Source organism: Coccinella septempunctata, chromosome 3 (assembly GCF_907165205.1).
Source record: "Coccinella septempunctata chromosome 3, icCocSept1.1, whole genome shotgun sequence".
Classification (NCBI taxonomy): Eukaryota; Metazoa; Arthropoda; class Insecta; order Coleoptera; family Coccinellidae; genus Coccinella; species Coccinella septempunctata.
This window is the reverse complement of record NC_058191.1, coordinates 32232450-32255108: the sequence shown is the minus strand read 5'-3', so window position 1 is coordinate 32255108 and position 22659 is coordinate 32232450. Positions and strand designations below refer to the sequence as shown.

Below are 22659 nucleotides of genomic sequence, written 5' to 3'. Positions count from 1 at the left end.
AATATCCGTACTTTGAGTGGCAGCTGACTGCCTCTATTCAATTAATATGTGGTCTGACTATTATATTCTCCAATTATATATGATATTTGAGCAATAACTGCATTTTCAGGCATTACAAATCGCTTGAAACGAGATCGTTAAGGCAGCAACTTCTTTGGGGTACTGACCCACTGCGTTTCACTAAAATAAAGTCTGACCACTTTCTCAAGTTTTCTGTTCTTCAAACTAGCTGTGTGACTATTTTCAATCATTACAAAATAGGTACTCGTAGAGTATGTTTATATACCAACATCAAAGCGCGTCGCCGCTAGGTGTTCCACTACCTGACCTTGAGAGTGGGTGCTGACTCATGTACACCACCAAAACTAACTAATATTTAAATATGAGCCATTACAAAACTCTTGCTGATTTTCGTTACCAGCTCTCGAACTATTAGGGATGACACAAGCATAGTGAAATTTCTGGATTTCCTTTTACAGGCATTCTCATGAGGATGAGCTGACATTGGCTCTGACTAAAAATATATTTGCCTTGAGAATTCTGTCATAGGTACCTTCTTATTGCAGACTATTGCAAACGAGTTTGCCAGAAAGTGGAAATACTTAGGGGGAGTGCGGGAGACTTGCTCAGGTAGACTTGAACCACCTCGAATATTTCAATTCAAATTCGCATTACCGGTATCGAAATTAGCTTGCGACATACTCGTAACAAGGCACAACTAGTGGCAGCTACATTTTGGCCGCCATCAGAACAGTTCGGGAGTCAGAGGGTTGATCGTGATATTGTTGTTAGGAAGGAAAAAATTGAATAATTTTTGTTTGTTACACTGTCTGGAAAGTTAAATAAGTGCGTGGTGTTATTTGTTTTTATTGCTTTCATTGATTAATATTGTTTTACAAGCGATGAGCCTTTTTAATAATAGTTGTAAAATCTTCAAGAAAATATATGTTGAATAGGGAGTGCCGTAGACTTGATCCATGCAAATGGTCGGGAGATATAATCAGTGGTCCAATAGGTTCCCGCAGTGAGCTTAGATAATATTTTGATTCAAGAACAGAAAATTGAATAATAGAAATAAATATAGAAAAATACACGAGGTTCAAAAAAATAGAAAACATCTCAGATATAACTGAGAGTGACTCCGAAATAGAAAATATGTATTTCATACGGTGATACATCTGATGATTGAAACCTTGACATAGACAATCGTTGGTCATTGGAAATTGTTTTCTTTGAATGTTTTTCCTTTCCACATTACAAAACACTGTACCTACAATAGACTATCCCTTATACGTAGAAACATGTCAAAATCAAAAATTTCAGAAACAAATGAAGGACCTATTGGTCTGCAATATCTTTTATGCAGATGACTTATTCATTTCACATTGGAGGACCTGATTTCATTTCTGTCATTCTTATGTGTTTTTTCTTCACAATACATGTTCATCTTGATATTTATGCACAAAGTATTGTGCACATTTTTCTACTACGAAATATTATCTTATCTGTACACTAAATTTATGTTTCGTGACATTTGGTACTTAACCATTATTTTGTTTTTGTTTTCTCATATCTTTGACAACTCTGGGCAATTTGTGATATTATAAGAACACCTTTCTCTGAAAAAACCTCTGTATATTCATTAGCGACATTAAACTTTCGTCTTACAATAATTATAAGTATATTCATTCCATTGAGATTTATGCACAAGTAGAAAAAATATATTTTATGCCATCTTCACTTGAAGAATCTCTAAATAATTGCGGTATGAGGTCCCTGCCTTCCTATGAATTCTGCGTAAAGAATACATCCATATCTTCATTCCACTCAGCAGAAACGGAGAAATTTCGTTTCTGGCCATTAATCACTAAATGAATGTTCCGACGATTCAGCGTCCGAGAGTGAAAGGAATATACCCTCATCTTTTGTACTCATCAACAATGTGTGACCCCTCTGACATGAGTTTCCACAGATCTCGGTTGACGTGAAAACTTTACTCCCGTTTCATTTTTCAACCGGGCGTTGCTTATATTTCGCTCCTGAAAAAGTGAAAAGGATGGGGGACCTAAACGTTATGACATAGTCAGTCGTTTGAAATAGATTGGTCTGGTGAAAAGTCTAACATTCGTTAAATTGAATGGGAAATGGAATGAGATACAACATTTTGATAGAGGAACTTCAGGTTTTGAATCCGTTACTCACCTACAACCATCAAAGTTGTATATAGATCTTTTTCCTGCTAAACTAGTATCTACATTTATTTCATACACTTACCAATAGAAGGAAGAATTGGTTTTCGGCCATTGCTGTTATACAACCAAATATTGCTACTCCAATGATGACTAATGCAGCGAATATCAGAATATATACTCCAACATAGAAGGATAATGCATTTAATTTGTCCAACCATTCGTATACTCCGTCTTCAAATCTCAACCAGAAGCACACAATTAGAATGCAGACTCCCAGAATCTGCAAAAAAAAACATAGTCTGTTATGCTATATAAAAATCATTCCAAAGTGCGTTGAAAAGGCTGCTCATGTATCCTACAAACTATCACAAAATTAACAAAATATCTTATATACAACATTTATTCATTGCTGTATCCTGTTACCGAGAATAAATCTACAAATAGACAGAAAAACAAAACTATCGGTGCGATCAAACTTATAATTTCTTAGGGCTACTTGCGACTGTGTGCCCTCCTGTGACTGAAGAGACCCAACCGTGACCTACAGATCCTTCCACACTCCGGGCATGGATAGTCACCAACTAGATCTGGCCGCCGCTGTATTCTTCTCGATATCCAATATAACTGTGAACCGTAAACCTTCACTGTGATCTGTCTTGTACTAGTTGTTTTCAGTTATGATTGGTATTAACTGATTTTAGGGATTGATGCAGTATATCCTTAAGCCGCTCATACTGGCCTAGTGGTTTCCGAGCTCCCTCTGTGAATTCGCCATACAGAGCTTTTTTGGGGAGTTCTGTGTCTTGCATCCTCAGAATGTGGCCTCTCCATCTGAGTCGGGCCCTCGTTGAGTTTCAATTGTTATACAACTCGCGCGCTACAAGACTTCTGCATTTGAAACTTTGTGAAACCATCTGATGTGCATTATTTGTCTTAGATGAAGTTGTTGCGTTTGTTCAAGCTGTTTAATATGTAGCCTGTAGATATGTCGTCCATCTTTCGGTTCCGTAAAAAGCGTAGGGAGGACCGCTGCTTTGTAAACAGCTGTCTTAGTCTTCAGATGGTGATTTTGAAACACTCTGTCCCTTAGCTTCTAGAATGCCCGTGAATGTCCGAATTGATACGGTCGTGTATTTCCGTGTCCAGGTTAGCCCTAGCATTTGTGAAGTATGAATAGGAAACAGAATATCACTAAATATAAAAATTATCAAACAGAACCCATGCTAAATATACTGTTATGGTCAATGTTTCCCCAATGAATTTTAGTTAGATTGTTTAATCAGTAGAGAAATAACGAGATATTTGTATTGTGTTAATATCAAATTGAAAAAATCACTCCTTGTATTCAATGAATTGCTTCGGAGTTAAAAGTTGCGATTTTCTTTATTGAAATACAAGTTTATGTATAAAATGAAATTAAGTTGCAAGGGAATATAACAAATTGGCGCCCAACGTGGAGTATTTTGAGCTATAGTAACAATCAAATTTGGAATCCTGAGGCAAGGCTCTAGCTAGAAAAGAAACAAGTGCACAATAAAATAACCAGACGAATATATTGGATATTGTTTTGATGATGAAAGAAGATATAAACAAGAAATTAGACGAACTATCTGAGAAATTAGCTGAAAAATTCAAGTAATTTGATCAAAATCCTATGGAACTAAAAGAGAAATTGAAGAATGTGCAGAGAAAATGAAAATAAAAATAGGAGAAAGATACAAGATCGAGTGGAAAACATCAGGGAGACGAACACAAGAAGAATTAGATTTTACGGAAAATAATATTCGAAGAAAAGTATTAGAACAGTTGAATGTCTATATGAATAAAATTAAAATAAATATTCAAGATCAAAATGAAACATTAGATAAAGTGGTTAACGAAGAAAAATCTTGTACGTCAGAAATAATCAACTTAGGGGATAAAATGAAATAATAATGAAAAAACATCGAAGAAAATTATTCTGTACCAGTAAAATAAATTACAACTCTTGGTGAATTGTCCTATAGAGTATTTTTATGGTTGAATAAAAAAGAACAACCGTGTAAGACAAACCTAAAAATTTGAAATCGAAAAAGGTACAGTAATTCAGTTCTTTCAAAACTATGTACTTTTACTTATTATTATTAGCCACATCTATTCAATATTTAGTAATCTATTGAATATTTTTCACCTTTTGAAACAAAATTATTGATAATTAATGAATAACGTACAACCATAGTAAAGAATTTAAATGAACCCTGTGGAAAATGTAGAACAAATAACTGCAGCGACATACTGTAAAATTATTCTTGAACATAGAACATAATCAATGAGGATAAATTCAGATGCATACCACCCGACGATATGAATATCGACAAGTGTTACGATCTGAATTGAGCTAGCCAATTTGCCATCGTCAAGGCCCCAAATGAAGTACGTTCCACCGAAGAAAAGCAGATGCTGACCATGGATTCGGCCTCATTTGGCCTCATCAGAGCAACATAGCATTTTTCCACGGTGGAGAAGGTTTGGAATTGATGGAACTTTATTCAATGTTGTCATGTTCTACCGGGTATTATTTACCCAGAGCGCCATCCAAACGGTATCCGATTGAATCCCCTCCAGATAGAAACCAAGACGAAGACAATAGCATATGTCCCATATTTTCCCTAATTCAGTACGCCGATTCGCCTTTGCGAACGTCGGACGCATGATGAATTGGGAAGTCTGAGACGCGCTCAGGTCGCGGCAGAGTACGATGCCAGCGGTACAATAATGGAGAGTGATATCGCCTTTACGGCACTGAATAAATCAATGACGATGGCAAATTGGCTAGCTCAATTCAGATCGTAACACTTTTCGATATTCATATCGTCGGGTGGTATGCATCTGAATTTATCCTCATTGATTTATTCAGTGCCGTAAAGGCGATATCACTCTCCATTATAGAACATAATAATATACCTATTTGTGAAAACGTTTGCGGAAGTTGTTACAAATAGAATAGCGAATTTGGTGGATGAAATCCACCGACTCAAAAGCAGGTGGATAGGGCGACAAATAATCTTCTTCATTCAGAGATCTGATCTTGCTATCATAAACAGAAAACAAAGGAACCTATACTGTACACTCCTGATCCCGCACAGTACATATGCTCATTTGAAACCTGCACCGGATGGAAATGAGCGCAGAAAAACAAGATTAGTCCTCCCCATTCAAATTCAAGCGAATTGATGAGGACACCTAGATTCAATTCGCGATCCGCCATTTTTTCCGTGACCAGAATGAAAGTAGAAGGCGCCGCAGCAGCAAGGAATCGAATCGGAATATAATTGCGCGGATTTAAAATATTCCTGTACTTCTAGAATACACGAAATTAACTTGCCATGCTGAATTGACAAACAAAACGTGCCGGAAATTGAAAATTTCCTGTTTGCACAGATTCCCGGAAGGGCCGCAAACCGCAAAACGATGTAATTAAATTCTTGCAATTCCCTGCAAAACTAAATGCCAACTACAACATTGTGGGGAGGCTGGGCTTTGCGGCCTGGGATAGATGACTTGTTTGTCTCTGTTGAATAATTGGAATATTCCGCTAACTGATGCAAATATCCTTACTGAAAGTTATCAGCCTGATCTGTTGAGAATGCTGCAGCGAAATTTATTCCTCGAATATGCGTCTGGATCCAAAGTCGAGCAACGTTTTCCCATACAGCTAGGATAGACGAAACACGACAGACGTGGTCAACTATTATACTCTGGTTGATTTTACGAAATGTAATTAGTTTCCTTAAATGTATTACCACTTTCAGAATAATACGAGGACGTATTGATATCTAGTTAGCCTAGACCAGTTCCATTCATAAAAAAAATATTGCGTTACCCTAGCAATGAACAATAACTCATTAGAAGTGTCCGTGTTAAGTTTGAGGTCAAAAAAGTAAACCAGAGTTACGCAATAAATTAAAACAAAGAAGATGTCCAGCGAAATCGTGAAAATCGAAAAATTCGAGTATCGAGCCAACATCAAGTACTTGTATTTAAAAGAATTGAGAGGTAAGTAGATTTACGCAGATATGCTCAATACCCTTGATGATCAATGTCTTTCGTATGCGACCGTGAAAATTGGACTGCAAGCCTCAAAAGAGGTAAATTTTCCATTGAAGATGATGACCGATCGGGAAGGCCAGTTCTTGAGTCAGACCCCGAAAATATCGATGCAGTTCATGACATGATTTTATAAGTCCATCCAATTGGGCTAAAACGGATATTTGAGGCACTGAATATTTCATACGAATGCGTTCACCATATAGTTCACGTCAATTTGGACATGAGAAAAATTGCTGCAAAATGGATACCCAAATGTTTGAATGTTGACCAAAAGCGTGCAAGGGTAGAAGCATAGCGATCTGTGCTCGATTTGAAAACGAGGTAGACTTCTTAAATCGACTTGTTACTGTGGATGAGACTTGGGTATATTTCTACGATCCAGAAACAAAGCAATAATCGATGGAATGGCGACACTCTGGTTCTCCAAGACCTAAAAAGTTTCGTGTCCAAAAATCTGCTGTTAAATTAGTAAAGAAATCTACAATCGAACAGTCAGAGTCCACCACGAGCTTTCACTTATTTGGATAAAAATCACAGAGCTTCCTTCATATCATGATGCCGAGGTCTTGTGTGCCATTCCATAAATTTGATCAGTTTTTTACTTCAACGTTCATGTCTAGCCACTTGATGTGAGAAATAAGAGGTTCAGTTCCATACTTCCTTTGGCTTTCCAAGGCAGGAATTTTCTTTCCTTTGCTTTCCTTCTGTAACAATTCTTTGCACTCGATAAGCATATTCTATGTGATCTCACCATCCCCTATCGGGAATCTGTAAAAATTGTTTTACATCTCATACATCCTTTTCTGAAGGGCTTCAAATGAGTGGAGACCTATGGTGATTCTAACAAGCTCATATCTATGCTTTTGCTGGATAACTATAATCTGTCCACAATAAGAAGGGAAGCATGATTGTCCTCAAAAATATGTTATTATGATGGTAATGTTTGTTTCACATTCCTGAGAATGTTGTGTCAATATGGTAATCGAGAACGTTATACCCTCTTTCATATTTCTAGGTCTACCACAGATAGAGTGTACTTCCCCAAACTGTCTGGGTAGTATTGGGTAACTTCATTGAACTCTTTCTCATTATATACAGATTCCCCATAAATATAGAACATGATTGTTTTTCAGAGCGTCAAACTTGCCTTAGAGAACCAATTGATCAGTCTGTTTTATAGTTGTCAAAGATAACCAGGTAATGACAAACCCATCGTTTGAGGGTCTACAAAGATTCAAATTGGATGGATTGGAAATTCAAAAAAAAAGGTATGACGAAATTGAAAAGATGGGATACAAAATTTGAAGCTTCCCTACAACCACAACATTCATTTTACAAAGTGGGGTAACACTGACATTAATGTTGCCTCCTATATCAGCATCTACAACCAGATTGAATCTCTTCGAGGTTAAAATGTCTCCAAATTTATATATGGCGAGGAAGCGTTTATCAGATATGTGAGATACATTCTGGGAGTCAGGCTGCGATCATAGCACTGAGCTCTTACATTATCGATTCTAAGATGGTATAGGAGTTCCAAAAAATTCAACGAAAGAGGCTAGAGTAGCAGAGTCTGTTCAGTTTGGGTGGAACACTTGGGAATAAAAGCAAATGAAGGGACCAACAGACTTGACCAGGAACTAAAACCTAATGAAGGGAAAATTAAATATTATCGACCCATGCCTTTTTGAATGGACAATATAATGTGTCATATAGGCTGCGGAATTTTGTGTGGTAACTTTCTTATCAACTCTGGTCATTTTCAACGTTAACCATGTTCTATGTATATCCATGCGTAGAAACAGATTCTCAGATTCTAATCGAGGTTCTATCCCTGGCATATTTTCTACAAGGAAATCTCCAGCAACACAAAACATCAGTTCCATGCATAAATCACATGACTGAGACAAAACAAACACCGCACAGAACAAGAACAATTCAATTCCATTTTTGTATAACCCTAAATCGAACCAATCTTGATGGGGATGAGTTCGAGGGACATAAATTCGCACCGTTTGACATGAACGCAATCCCCAACATTATGCAAAATCCGAACATATCGAAGATCAACTTGAATTGTGTCCTAACACCGGCAAACTTGCCGGCCACATCGTCCCTCATAATCCCTTGTGTATGATTTATTTCCGATGCTCCAGATATAGGACAGGTATTTGCATTCCCAGTTTCTGGATATTAAGCTGGAACCGGTCAATTTCCAATGGCACGGAAGGCCGAAATGAATTCTGATCTGATTCCTCCTGTTGACATTCTGGAAATAATATCGGGCCTCGAGCGATGGCGGGAATTTCTTAGGCAGCTCGTACGTCATCCCGAACATCCGTTATGAAACATAGTCGATCATATATTCGGCTATGCAAACATGGATTTACCGATAATTCAGGATATTTCAGAGGAAAGGCTTCAAGGAAGAGCTTGAACGTCAAAAGGACTGTACCTAGTATTTCTCCGGGTAATCTTAAGATTATATTTGGGGAAGGGTTGAAAACTAATCTTCTGTGGTTATGAGAGTTCCACCCATTGCGAATGAACAGCTTCCTCATCTCCCTCATTGTAAAGACATAATAGAAGTGCATTTTCTTGATGGTGGAATGTAAAAATGACACACAAATTTATTCTCATTATGCATTTTCACGAGAAATACTCATCTTTTCCTCTCTTCAGGCTCTTATAAGCTAAGGTATACCCTAAATATTGGTAGAAACAAAATTGTATCCACTGGATATGTCCCTTACATGGTATTAGGTATCCCTACAAATTCATTGACTGTTGGTCTCGCTGTTGGTAAAAATAGAAGCTTTTAACTCACACACGCTACATCTCGTTTTTTGGAGGTTATACTGATTCTTTCAACAATTTTTGTCATAAAATGAAATCCTACGTGAAATTTGTAATGATGCTCACTGAAATTAATATTCCCAGGTAGCATGTACCTATCAATTAGTAACGTTAAACCTCTATAGCGTTCACACTAATGGAGAAATTGAACAACTAATGTGTTTACATGAAACAAATTCGAGAATTGATAGGTGTACTCAACTAAACACCAGCATGCACAGTTCGGGAATATCTATTTTCATAATAAGAGTATTATGTTCATTTCAATATTAGGTGAGTTTGTTCCTGAGTGGAATTCAGTGAATTCTTCATGAACTTTTATATCTCTTCTTCGAGTTGTGTCTTCGAATGATTCTCGAAACGAACATGGTTTTGAGTCGTAGAATCATGGAAAGTACGGCACAACTTACTCTCAGAACCCGATGAGATTTCAAATAGACCATATTCAATGGTCTTGTCTGCTCAGAATCACAACATTTTTCCTAATAACTCGCCTCCATTTGGGATAAAGAAGAATCAAAGATATACTAGAGGAATTCCATCTAAATCATAATAGAATATGTAACATAGCCTCTTCTTCATATTTGAAGGTTTTCCAAAAGAATATTGTCGGAGTATAACAGCTAGACTTGCCTCTCCAACCAATGCAGTTTTTCGTGGCCTACAAACTAGCTCAACATTATCATCCAGTCCCATGCTTTTATAAAATGAGGGTTGGTATTTAGCTGCCACTTGGCAGTCACAGAGTATACGCTAAGTAGAATCGTCTTCCTCCAGGCATAGTCCTCATTTGGTCTCATTCAAGACTTCTTTTAAGTGTCTTTTAAGTGTTCTTGTAAATGTGAATCGAGTCCTCTAGTATTCGATACAAAATTTGTTGTATTTGGAATATTCTGTAAACCAGCAAGTTTTCTGCAGATAGAGATCTCTATGTATTAACCAGTAACCAGTTTTATTATTGTTATTATAAATAAATAAGATTAGATGCTATGCATTATGATCTAATCTTCTTCTTATTTGCGAAAACTTATATACTATTTTCTTCCTGAGATACCAAGTTTGTAACTGCCCAAAGCTACGAGTATTTAGGCCCGCAAGTCAGATCTCTGAACGAGTCTCAGTTGATACTTTCTCAAGATAGTAATAGCATCTCAAGATGAAGATGACAGCTTATTAATAAACTCATATTGAGTGGTTATCAGTTTGATACTATCACAGACAGCGAGTCTTGAAAGTCAATTTGTCTGATGAATTCTCAACGGTTGTCGAGAAATGTGACTTTTCATTACTATTTTCAGTGGCGGATTTACATATTTGCCGCCAGTAGGCTATTCCAATTTTGCCGCCTTTACCATAACTATTCAGTTCATAATATTAAGAACTATTTTTGTGTCAGTGAAAATGTAGCTTTGAGATTTGTACACTGTGGTCCTAATAACTATTCATAATTATTGTGACCTAGGGAACCGATGTGTCAGTTCCCGAGTTTCCAGATGATTTTTACAACGCAACGATTAAGTTGAGATTTCACAAGAAATAGAACGTTTATTTCTGAATGAAACAAAATTTTGTCATGGACTTACTAGAAAAAAGCCACCCCTAAACAGTGTTCCGCAAGAACCTTTTTTCCATATCCATATTTCATAATGAAAGATTGATCAATTTCTAACAAAAAAGGTCTCTTTTTAGTCACTTTTTCACGTAGAATCCACTGATGAGCACCAAATATTTTTTCATTTCGAAACATTAGGCGGACTTTCGTTTTTTTTAAATGCAATCATTGAATTTGTTATTTTTGAATTGGAAAAAAAGATTCTGTCAGTAGAATCTGCGTATAAAAGTGACTGAGAAGGTTAAGTTAAAACTCAGATCTGTAACTTCAAACACAAAAAAATTATGAGAACTTTTCGAAATCGTCAAAATCCCAATTTTTTGTTTATAACACGAAATCTAGAAATGATAGGTCAGTTCTGTTTTTAGATTTGGATTATTAATAAAATAAAAGAGCTCGAGAGTATGTCATCCGTTTTCTTCTAGTTGCTATAGTTCTCGAGATCCCCTTAGTAGACAACGAATTTTGACAACCCTGTACATAGAGCCATAGATACGAACTTCTGGACAAACATTTCTTGAAATGTGTTTTCGTAGGAACCGAAGAAACAGATCTCAACGATTCATTATCTGGTTTTATCAGAATTTTTTACCCACGCGAAGTTTCAGAATAGAGTCCAATGCGGCAGAAATAAGAGGGATACAGTAAAATAGTGATGATGCCATATCTGTTCAGTTTTTTTATATTTAGGGAAAATAAAATGTAGATAGATATTAAAATATCTACGAAATACAAGTATTTCAGTTTCTATAATTAGTGCAAACAAAATTGTCCCCAAATTTGCTGCCCCCTGAAATCTGCCGCCCTAGGCTGTAGCCTACTCAGCCTCTATGTTAAATCCGCCACTGACTATTTTGATAGTTTGAGGTACTTACATAAAGGACTATAGCTCTATCTCTATGCTATGTATTTGATTCAAATTTGGACTGTGTCTAGTCAATAAATGCTACACTGAAATTTTTTTTTGTAAATAACCATATTATATACAGGATCCACGAAAACGTAGATCCATTATCAAAACAGAAAGTCTCAAAATACGGGTTGCCATTTAAAAAAATTAATATTTCGATGAATTTCTGTTTCGACAATGCATCAACGTTTTCGTGGATTCTGTACATAATATGGTAATTAAAAAAAAAAATTGTGTTTCATTTATTGACTAGACACAGTCCAAATTTGAATCAATTACATAAAATAGGGAAGGAGCTATGGTCCTTTATGAAAGTACCTCAAACTGTCGAAATATTAATAAAAAGTCAAATTTCTCGAAAACCGTTGAGAATTCAGGAATTGTTGTGTTATCAAACTCATATTCAAATTCAACAAGGAATTCAAAGATGTGAAAATATATAGGGTGTTCCATTTAAAATAACGAAGTTGATAGCTGTGCAGAAGAAACGAAACACTTTGTATAGTGTATAATTTTGGCAGATGCTCTACTCAAAAAAAGGAAAGATTCCTTTAAAACTCTTTTTTGTTATGTTATCAGAAGAGAAATCGACACTCTGTATGTGAGGGCAATATCTCTATCATCTCTCATTTCCAACCAAATACTGCAGAGTCGAGGTATCGGAAGATCGAAATAGCCGCAGAGAATGTCACCATCGAAACGTGAAACGACTGTCTCTCCACCACGCTGATTTAGATTCGGTTGGGCTTAAATTGCCTCTATTTTATTCGAAAGAAAACGTTTATTTATGTAATTACCGAACACTTTATAGGACCGTGACCATGGAAAGATAGGGCCGGAGTAAATAGGAGGGTAAATGAACCTTGATAGCGCCCCTAACGCTCGACGCCCACTAGATTTATCAGTGGTCCGTTCCCGTGGAATTCAAGATGAATGGATACTTTCATCGATTGTGCTTTCAAATTAAACACTCCTTGTACCGATTAATGTTCCTCGGCCTTCTAGGCCAAGAACGAAATTGGGGAATCAGCGCTTTATTCGCCCCACCATAATGGTCACTCATTTATCGGTGGAGGTCGATGGGGAAAATGCCGAAACTCAATGGACCGTTTCTTTAAAATATGAATGGAGATGATGAGGAATATGGGCCGAGAAATGAGTATGACGGTATTGAGCGAGGACAAAAGATGAAGATGAGAGCTTTCATGATTTCGAATACCTAGGTGTCACATAATCGGGTCCCTGGATTTTGTGACTTATTCAATGAAAGAAATTAAAAATTGATTTCTATCTCGAGCTCTACAAACAAATAAGTGAAAGGTTATATGATTTCGTCACCATCGATGAACCTATTTATATGTCTCACACATATTTGGAGTAGTGTAATACACTCTTATGGTGAGTCTCTGATAGTAGATATAGCTAAAGCTTTTCATCTCAATAGAATCCTTTCGTCATATTCATATACGAGGATATATTGAAAAATTCTCAGAACCTAACAAAATTTCAATGTCCAAATATTTTATTACTCAACATATTCTCCTCCTTATTGGATACATTCATTACAGCTCTAGACCTTTCAAAAAAAAATGTTTCTTCTTGCTCTGCGAATCAGACCTCCACAGCTTTTATTACCTCCTCGTTGGGAGAAAATTTACGACCTTTTAAACTTTTTCTCAGTTGATGAAAGAGATGATAGTCGGATGGAACCAAGTCTGGTTCTAGTAATTAAAATCCTTAATCACGAATATTCTGCATGGCAACATGGGAGATGTGTGTAGGGGCGTTGTCCTGCAAAAACATCACACCTTTGGATAGCTTTCCGCGTCTTTTCTCTTTAATTTTTTCCCGTAGAGTGGTCAGTAATGTCGAATAATAATCTCCGGTTATTGTTCTACCCTTATCAAAAAAATCAATCATGATTACTCCATGGCAATCCCAAAAAACTGAGGCAAGAACTATTCCAGTAGATTTTTGGACACGAAACTTCTTAGGTCTTGGAAGACCAGAGTATCGCCATTCCATCGATTATTGCATCATTTCTTGATCGTAGAAATGTACCCAAGTCTTGTCCATAGTAACAATTCGGTTTGAGAAGTCTACATCGTTTTCAAATCGAGCACATATCGAAAGCGATGCTTCCACCCTTGCACGCTTTCGGTCAACATTCAAACATTTGGGGACCAATTTTGCAGCAATTTTTCCCATGTCCAAATTGACGTGAACTATATGATGAACGCGTTCATATGAAATATTCAGTGCTTCAGATATCCGTTTTAGCCCAATTCGACGGTCTGATAAAATCATGTCATGAATTGCATCGATATTTTCGGGGACTGACACAGAAACTGGCCTTCCCGATCGATCATCATCTTCAATGGAAAATTTACCTCTTTTGAAGCTTGCAGTCCAATTTTTCACGGTCGCATACGAAGGGCATATATCACTAAGGGTATTAAGCATATTTTCGTAAATCTGCTTACCTCTTAACCCTTTTAAATACAGTTACTTGATGATGGCTCGATACTCCAATTTTTTAAATTTCACAATTTCGGTGGGCATCTTCCTTCTTTTAATTTATTGCGTAACTCTGGTTCACTTTTTTTACCTCAAACTTCATACGGACACTTCTAATGAGTAATTGTTCGTTGCTATGGTTACACAATATTTTTTTTATGCATGGAACTGGTCTAGGCTAATTAGATATCAATGCAACCTCGTAGTTTCCTCATAATATGATGTAGTACCAAAATAGAATCCCACCCAGATAGCATCATGAACGCAAAATTATACCACAAGTCCAACTCATCAGTTTACGAACAAACGTAGTTAACTTTATGTTCAAAAAAAATTTGGCACATAATACAACCAGTAGATTTTTTGAGTAGATTAATTCAATAACTTCAAGATAATGCATATTTCAATAAACTTCTGTGCATAATCATACAACCTTGACCATTACAGCAAGAAACACTTGATGAGCTATAACAATTTGAGGTGCTAGATCACTAGGACCGTCAAGAATCATGTCACTAACGTTGATACTAAATATGCAACAAGTGTTCCAACGAACTCGTACCTAAATATAATATTCTCTAGCTTCAGAAAAGATTGAATGTAGTGAATGAAATACATTGTCCGAAACAAAACACTTCACAAACATCCTGACAATTCAAAACTCAACTGAAAGAACATACCGATGGAAATAATAGAAATCAAAAACAGAACTGTGGCTCATATGTAACAAAACTCCAGTATGAAATGCGCATTGAAAATTGGAGAGAAATTAAAGCAGAAAATAAAATTTGCTCTCGTTGAGAAGCTTGACGTTATCCGATAAATTGCAAAATAAATCTGAATTTCCTGATTATAACTGAGATAAGGTATTCAACCACTTATTTCGCTATGACAGCATCATCCCCAGGTGAGAGAACTAAAATCAACCATACCCTTTAACTAAGTAATAAGTAATGAGGTGTTAATTTGATGAAAGTTTTTTTCTGAAGAAACAATAATTCAAGAGGTCATAACGCAGAACAAATAGTATTCTTGAAGAACAGTGAGTTTTCAGAGAAGTGTAATAACGAATTTTCCCTGATAAGCCTCGCTGTCTTGATTTCCCAAGAAACCGCAGTTATTTGGAAAGCTTTAAGTGGAAATATTTCTGAGAAACGTTCAGAACGAGGAAATATCTCTCGATTTGATTCTCGAACCAAGAATTTCCCCATCAATGATATTTGCCTGAATGTTCGTGCTGCGTTAGGTATACATAATAGTCTATTCAAAGAGGGAAACGCGACAAAATCGACAAAACCATTCTGATCTCTAGTTGTGAGTTTCCTCGTTCAGATATGAATGCGGGGGAATAGAATATGCGAAATGTGAAAAATGATGCAATTTCCTAGAATAATGTGACAAAAGATTGACAACGCATTAAACCAACAACTGCGTTCACTCGCAATTTTTTTCCTTTCGATTCGGGAATGGCACCTTCATGGGATATTCATGCGAACTCGAATAAGATCAATAATTCATATTCACTTTATTTAACGTATAACTGACATGAATAAGAATGTGAAACACTTGAGATCCGAATGGAAGTGAATATCTCCAGATAGATGAAGTTTTAGTGGTTCCACTGTCCTGGAAAAAGTGATGGATAAGAAATCTACCAAACAAAAACTTCGTAACGGATACTTTTAAGTCGTTTATGAAACTTGAGTAATTTGCAATAATTACGTTTCAATCTACCTACAGATTCTTTTATACTTAGAATGGTTGAATAAGGGATGAGATTTTCCTAATTTTTTTTCGACATCGAGGAATGATTGGATGAAGGAACTCCTGTTTTAATTATCTGGTATGAAATTATTGTGCAAGTGGCGAAAAAATTGTAGAAGGGTCAAATAAAAAAAATTTATTATCATTATTATAATTCAAAAATTTGTGCTGATGAAGCATCCTCACACTGAATGAATTGAATTAAAAAATATTGCTTATATATTCTATACGCACCCTTATTGATGATGACTCATGGAAAGTAATAACTTGAAATTTTCTAAAATCCACAATACGTCAGACGGTAGCGAATATATTCAATGTAAGAGAATTCATATAATGTTTCATCTGAATCTAAACGACTTATATTTCAGCTGAATATTTCCACAATCAAAAAGATTGTTAATCAAGAGGATTACAAAGAATTTCCTTCTATTGGAAGACCCGAAAAAGTAATGGCATTCGAGAATTTTATGTTCGAGTGAATTAATGCGAAAAGTTATGTACTAAAGGATTTTCGATGAATGTCATCGTAGAATAAGTTCCCGAAAATTGATTTTTCTATTTTTCATTTGACTTGTCCTATACATTGTAAATGTCTTGGGGTACCAATAAATACCTAATTATTATTATTATTATATCAATGTATTAAGATGAACAGCCACAAATACGCGCCAGTTGTCCTGTTAATTGTTTATTCATGTGAAATTTTTGTTCAAAGGTAAAGTTCATCTTGATTCGAAACTTCCTTCAATTCCTTTTGCTTATATTGATGCAAGATGATTTTTGTTGAAAAATTTAACATTTTTGTAATTATCTATTAATTCCTTCGGGAGATACCCATTCCCAACCACTGCATCATATGCATTTCATCTTCGGGTTAATATTTTTGAAATCTACAACTGATGTAACGTATTCAAACTTTAGCCAAAGAAGATGACGAACATTAACTCTCCTCAAGATTATGATATTATACCGATCTCTTCTATTTTCCATTCAAATTACAGGATTTGGTATGCTTTCAATCAGTTTGTATAAACTTCAATTATGTTCGTCACATATTTCCCGAAGAGATTCGACATTGTGATAAAATACGCTATAACAGAAACTTTTACGTAGAACGTGCAACATAGCGTTGACTTGAAACCCAAAAATGTTTTGACAAGCTTCATAACCCCACATTTTCGTACTATACAGAGTGAAATGTGTCAAATTTCCATGTCCAACGGAGTACTAAAATAGAAGTGAATGGAGTATATACATTCTATATAAGAAGCATTTTCAAGATTTCAGGCAAAAATACCATAATTTCAAACTCTCTTTTAGCTTACTAACGAATTTTATCTGAAATCCACGTTATTTCTGATGGGACACTGGCAAAAGTATATGGAAAATAGATGAACTGAAAGCAAGATTGAAAGAGTCAGATTAAGAATTGAAATCTAAAGCATTTCAGAGCTGAAAAAAATCCGAAGTTCACTTATAATGAGTAAAAGTCTTAAAACTGACTAATTTTTCCGAATGAAGTGAATCTGAATAGATCATTTCATTGGACAAGTACAATATAATCCCTGTAGGCCAATGCTTGCCGAAACGGAAAAAATTTTTCAAATAATCGGAAAAGCACAATAGCAATAACAATTTTTTCCAGCCAATATAATTGTGGTATTTCATAAAAACATTCCAATTTTCCTTCTTAGTGAAAGCACTGTTTTTGAAGGCGCTGACATAAAACTGATTACTTTGTGGTATTCCGTTAATTGAATAAGCGTTTCCTTTGCCAACGGGTAAACCTCTATCAGATCTTCTTTTCTGAGTCATTCAGTTGAGCGTTTAGAGTTTGTGTATTTAGGTCTTGATGCAATTCGTAGAACTGAAGGGCTCGACACTGGAAAACATTTAATGAGAAGGAATGAAGGAAGGAATTAAGATATAGTGGAAGAACCCTGTGACACAAGGGCTGGATCCGTAGATATCAGGTCAGGAACTCTAGCCAAAAATATGTTTGCTTTTCTCAAGTCAAACAGCAATAATTCGTCATAAAATATCCTAGTAAAATTTCCGTTTTTTCAGATATAGATAGTTTTGTCCAACGATAATTTATGATTCTTTTTTTCTCCACCTGAACTGAGGCCTTGCCTTTTATATTGCTGGTATCATCTTGATATCAATCATATGGAGTATTGAACATCTCTTGCCATTTTTACGAAGATAAAGAACAGTGCGTAGATGATAAGACACTACCAGTCTTTAAAGCCTGTAGGCAAAGATATGCACTTTACTACTAGTTGAAAATATTCCGCCAACCCTTTTGCTCTAGGCCATTATGTGGATGATGCAAAATATGCTGAGGTATATTGAGAGGACAGGACATACTCAGAAAATGTGACTTCAAGGATGCTGTTCTTGCACAGAAGCTTGATATTAAAAAAATTTGACTTGCAGAATGTATCAATGGTAATCTGACTCTTACAGGATTGGCTTACAAGTCATAGAAACATACACAATTCCGAAGTAACCAAAGGAGGTGGATTATTGGTATCTGTCTTCGGGATCAAGTCTTAGGTCAATGTTTGAATTGAAAACACAAGAAATTCACTTAACTTCGTAGATCTTTTTCATTCACTTCTCTGTAAAAAAGCCCGGATCCGAAAATCCATAATTGAAATAGAAAATGTATTGAAATTCCTAGTTTTTGAACTCGAATATGTAAAAATCACCCATTTGGAACATGTTCTTCATTTTCATCCAGAACAAATTCAATCACGCAACATTAACCCAAATTGAATTTGATTGTAACATAAACTGAAACGAAACATGGGATAGGAAAACACGGTATATATTGATTGATTTTCCGATAAATCATTCGTTGGAATATCACGCTTGAAATAGAATGAAAATATTGGATATTAATTGAACCTATGCAGATTATAAAATAATACTCTTATGATGTCAGTCGAATGGAAATTCGCCAGAGAGATATCGAACACAGGCAGAGTTGTAAATGATTTTTTAACTGATTTTCGATATGAAAATCGAGGCTTCAATATCCATTTTCGATGTAGCTTTTCACACAACTACTTCGGCAAGGAGAAATCAGGAGCCCAGATTTTAATTGTATCAATATCGAAAATGGGACCTTGGATGTTCATAGCTTATGATTGTGTATGAAGCTTTTATTTCTCAGCTCATTGCACCTGTTAATATCACAATTATCTTGATTTTATTCATATTTTTGAATTATTTTCTCTAAATTCCTTGTCAAATACACGGAAATCAGCCCTCAATCCCGCGACAAATAAATTTTAATTCACATAATGAATACTAATCAATGATACATAAATAACTTGGTAATTACTTTACACAACCACCAGTTATTACTTCATAATTTTCAAATCAAAGTATGCGGAAAACAGTACACAGTATTGATCAGTTTGATCAAGAGTCTTTTTTTGGTTCACTTGAAATTTTGATTAATAAATCTAACCTCAAAACAGTTACGTCCAGTTTCATAATCAAATTTAAAGTCACTTTAAGCTTAGCTTCCTTTACTGTCATTTTTAGTAGGGTTAAAGGAAGCTTAAAAATTGAAGGGACTTTAGGTTTGATTATTATGCAACCGGCCGTTATATTCAAATATCGATTGAAATTCAATCTGGCAGGATTCTGCATTTTCTGAAACTTTTTAGGGTTTTCACTACCAATATCTGAAAAAAAATCAATTAAAAAATTGAAATAAACGATTTGCTCCTTTGTAAATTCTTGCTCTAATTTGTCAGGAGAAAATCATCAAGTAGAAAAAAATTGTTGCAATGAACTGAAAAAAAGGAGAAAGAAGAAGAAAAGGAGTCTATATCAGACTCCTCCATCGGACGAAAATCAATTTCCGGAAATCTTCTGAATTGTAGCTTTTATTTGACATGTAGTTTTAACTAAGGAGAAGTTTCAGAAAAAGTTATATTCTATACTAGGTACTTGGTACAAACCCTGTAATTAGCGCCCTCTACGAGAGTCAGATATAACAAAATTTTGTTAGAAAGCACTCCCTCAAAATCCCTCGGATAATATGAGAAACATCCTGTATATATTGTATTCCAGATGTATCGAGACTATAAAAGACTCAATTTCCGATGACTCGTTCGAAAATCATGAAAAAACATTCAGATATAGCATTTCCAAAATAATCTCCATTTCACCCCACGCTTTTTAATAGCATTAATGAGAGTTTCTCATTTCCATTTCGATTACTTTTTTCACGAATTAATTACGTTAAAGGCCGGAAAATAATAACGGAAGGTCTAGATTCGGTCCTGTCTACCGGGATTACATCGGAAGACATCGCCGCCATTAGTGCCGACTTATTCACCTGAAAGGCTCAGCTAAGGACGTATTTTCAAATATATTTCATTTCCTGTTTTCCTCCCCTTTTTCGACAATAAATTGAGGGAAATAACATCAACTGCAGGATTCGGTTCCACCCCCTCTTTCAGATAACTGATAATACTTTTGCTTCCCCACAAAATAGAGGAAGGGTTGGTCGCAGCTTTCAACTGAAGACATAGTCGAAAAACAGCGGCGTCCTTTATAGAAAACTACGAACTAATATCTTCTGAATCAAGAAAAATTGCGATCACTGATAATGAATTCCAATTCATGTATTTCATTTTCTTCCATCAGAATATTCTGAAATCAAAATTGGTTTCACAAACCTTTGATTGCACAATCAAATATATTAAAAAAGTAGAAATTGAGAAGAAAGGACGTATGCGAATCCTAATTCGATTAAATAGGTTGACGTTTTCCGTGTATATCAAGCGTTAATTTCCTGATATTGTGCTTTTATGTGTATTCGTTCCGAAAATTCGATTTTTGATAGTACAATTTGAAAAATGTTTTCGGAAAAGTAATACTGATGAATTCAAGAAGACTTTCAATAATTAATAATTCAAGAAAATAAATGAAATTTCTTGGAATAAATGAAAAATTTATTTGAATATATTTGAGCAATGAGGATTTCCTTGATATATTCTGAACACTTCTGTTTATTCTCGTTGCTATTCTCAGCGGTGCAAATAATCACATTATAGTATTGCTTATAGTCTTGCTTCAGAATTCAAGATGATGATCATCGAATGGAACAAAATACAAGTTTTGGTCCTTTAATGAGCCCATTAGCATTAATAGCGTGGTCAGTATAAAAAACAAATTACCTTTGACAAGAAAAAATAACTTCAATCATGTCATGAGCAACTCAAAAAAAGTTCCAACAATTGCAATCACAAGACAAAGACATTGATTACATTCTAGGGTGATTAACTGATTAATTATCTTTGTTTGTCAATTGAAAGAGTCTCTAGTCTCTTATAAATTTGGAGCCTGTGTTGATGAAACTGGTGCAAGTTTTTATATGAAAATTTGGTAGTTTTGAAACTGTTTGTAAAAAACTGATGAAATCTAAATATTACAGACAAACATTAATAAAAAACAACCAAACACAAAGATTATAGAATTATGGAGTGAACAAAACTTTTTGACCAAAACCAAACAATGTGTTGACACCACAAACTTCAAGAAATTGTTCGGTTTTGTGTGAATTCCAAAGTTGACTGATCCACCCTTAGTGACTTCATTTCATACTTATCCTGAATATTGAAAACAACACCTCCAAGCCCCTCAAGTCATTCGTTGTTGATGTCTAATCTATAATATAGTTGGGGAACCCAAAAGGGAAATTCGGGAGTTACTCAAGCGTGTCAAATTAATATAATGGGGGATACTTTAAACCCTGTTGAGTACCTCTCTATACACCTGTATATAGGGGGAATCGTCTAGGACAGCCTGTCAGAATAGTAAAAAAAACGATCATTGTACATACTCCAGCATGTCAGATTAAGATATATGTGGTTAATTATAGGTTGAAAAGTATATATTCTCTTAATCTGGCAATTCAAGCGTGACGAAAATATATGGGACGGCCCACATTGCAAAAAAACTTCACGTGTACATTCTAGAGCGCTGTGGTTCTTTTTCTTAATTTGAAGCTAATAATTCAAGAATAACGGAAAAAATAAAATCTGACAGTTTCAGCAGACCGAAACAATAAAAATTGGCCATAAAGGTCACAAAACCAGTTTTCTTCAATTATCTCCTCTCCTGGGCTTCAAATTGTTTTTGCATTCATTATAAAAGTTGTAGAGCATACCATTTTCTACAAATTTGTGCCGAAGAATTTTTTTATACGTTTGAACGTTCTTGAGATATATGGCGATGAATGTTGCATTAGACTGGGTTTCTACATTGACCTTGAGCTTACGCATGTGTGGCTAAGCTCCTCTCCCTTATCGCCCTCTAACTCGAAAACGATTTAGAGTATGTAAAATTGTTTCAGACAAAAATTGTATAAAATTTTATTATCTATAACTTTCATTATGAATAGAGAAACGATTAGAGGTACATGAAGGGAGATATTTTGAACAAATTCCTTTTTATCATATTGTGTCACGTCCAAACTGTCAGTTCTTTGAAAAATAGCTTCCTTCGCGTCCAATTAACATATCCTCCAAAAATCTGACACGCTCGAAATTTTTTTTACCTCTTCCATACGGCTAGCCCCACCACGCGAACTGTCAGATTAACGAGAATTCATTATCAGAAACACGAAGCGCATATACAGTTTGTTAATCTGATACGCTCGAGAATGTACACCTCACGATTCTTTTTTA

At 35.4% G+C, this 22659-nt stretch overlaps 1 protein-coding gene across 1 annotated transcript in view; it reads right to left on the bottom strand.

The window, feature by feature from the left end:
• The window catches only part of LOC123310167 (tetraspanin-2A), a 106770-nt gene that overhangs the window by 68625 nt on the left and 15486 nt on the right, over positions 1-22659 (bottom strand). Inside the window, exon 2 of the mRNA XM_044893577.1 lies at positions 2275-2472. Within this exon, the coding sequence (XP_044749512.1) occupies positions 2275-2472 (198 nt within the window). The remainder of the gene's footprint in view (positions 1-2274; positions 2473-22659) is intronic.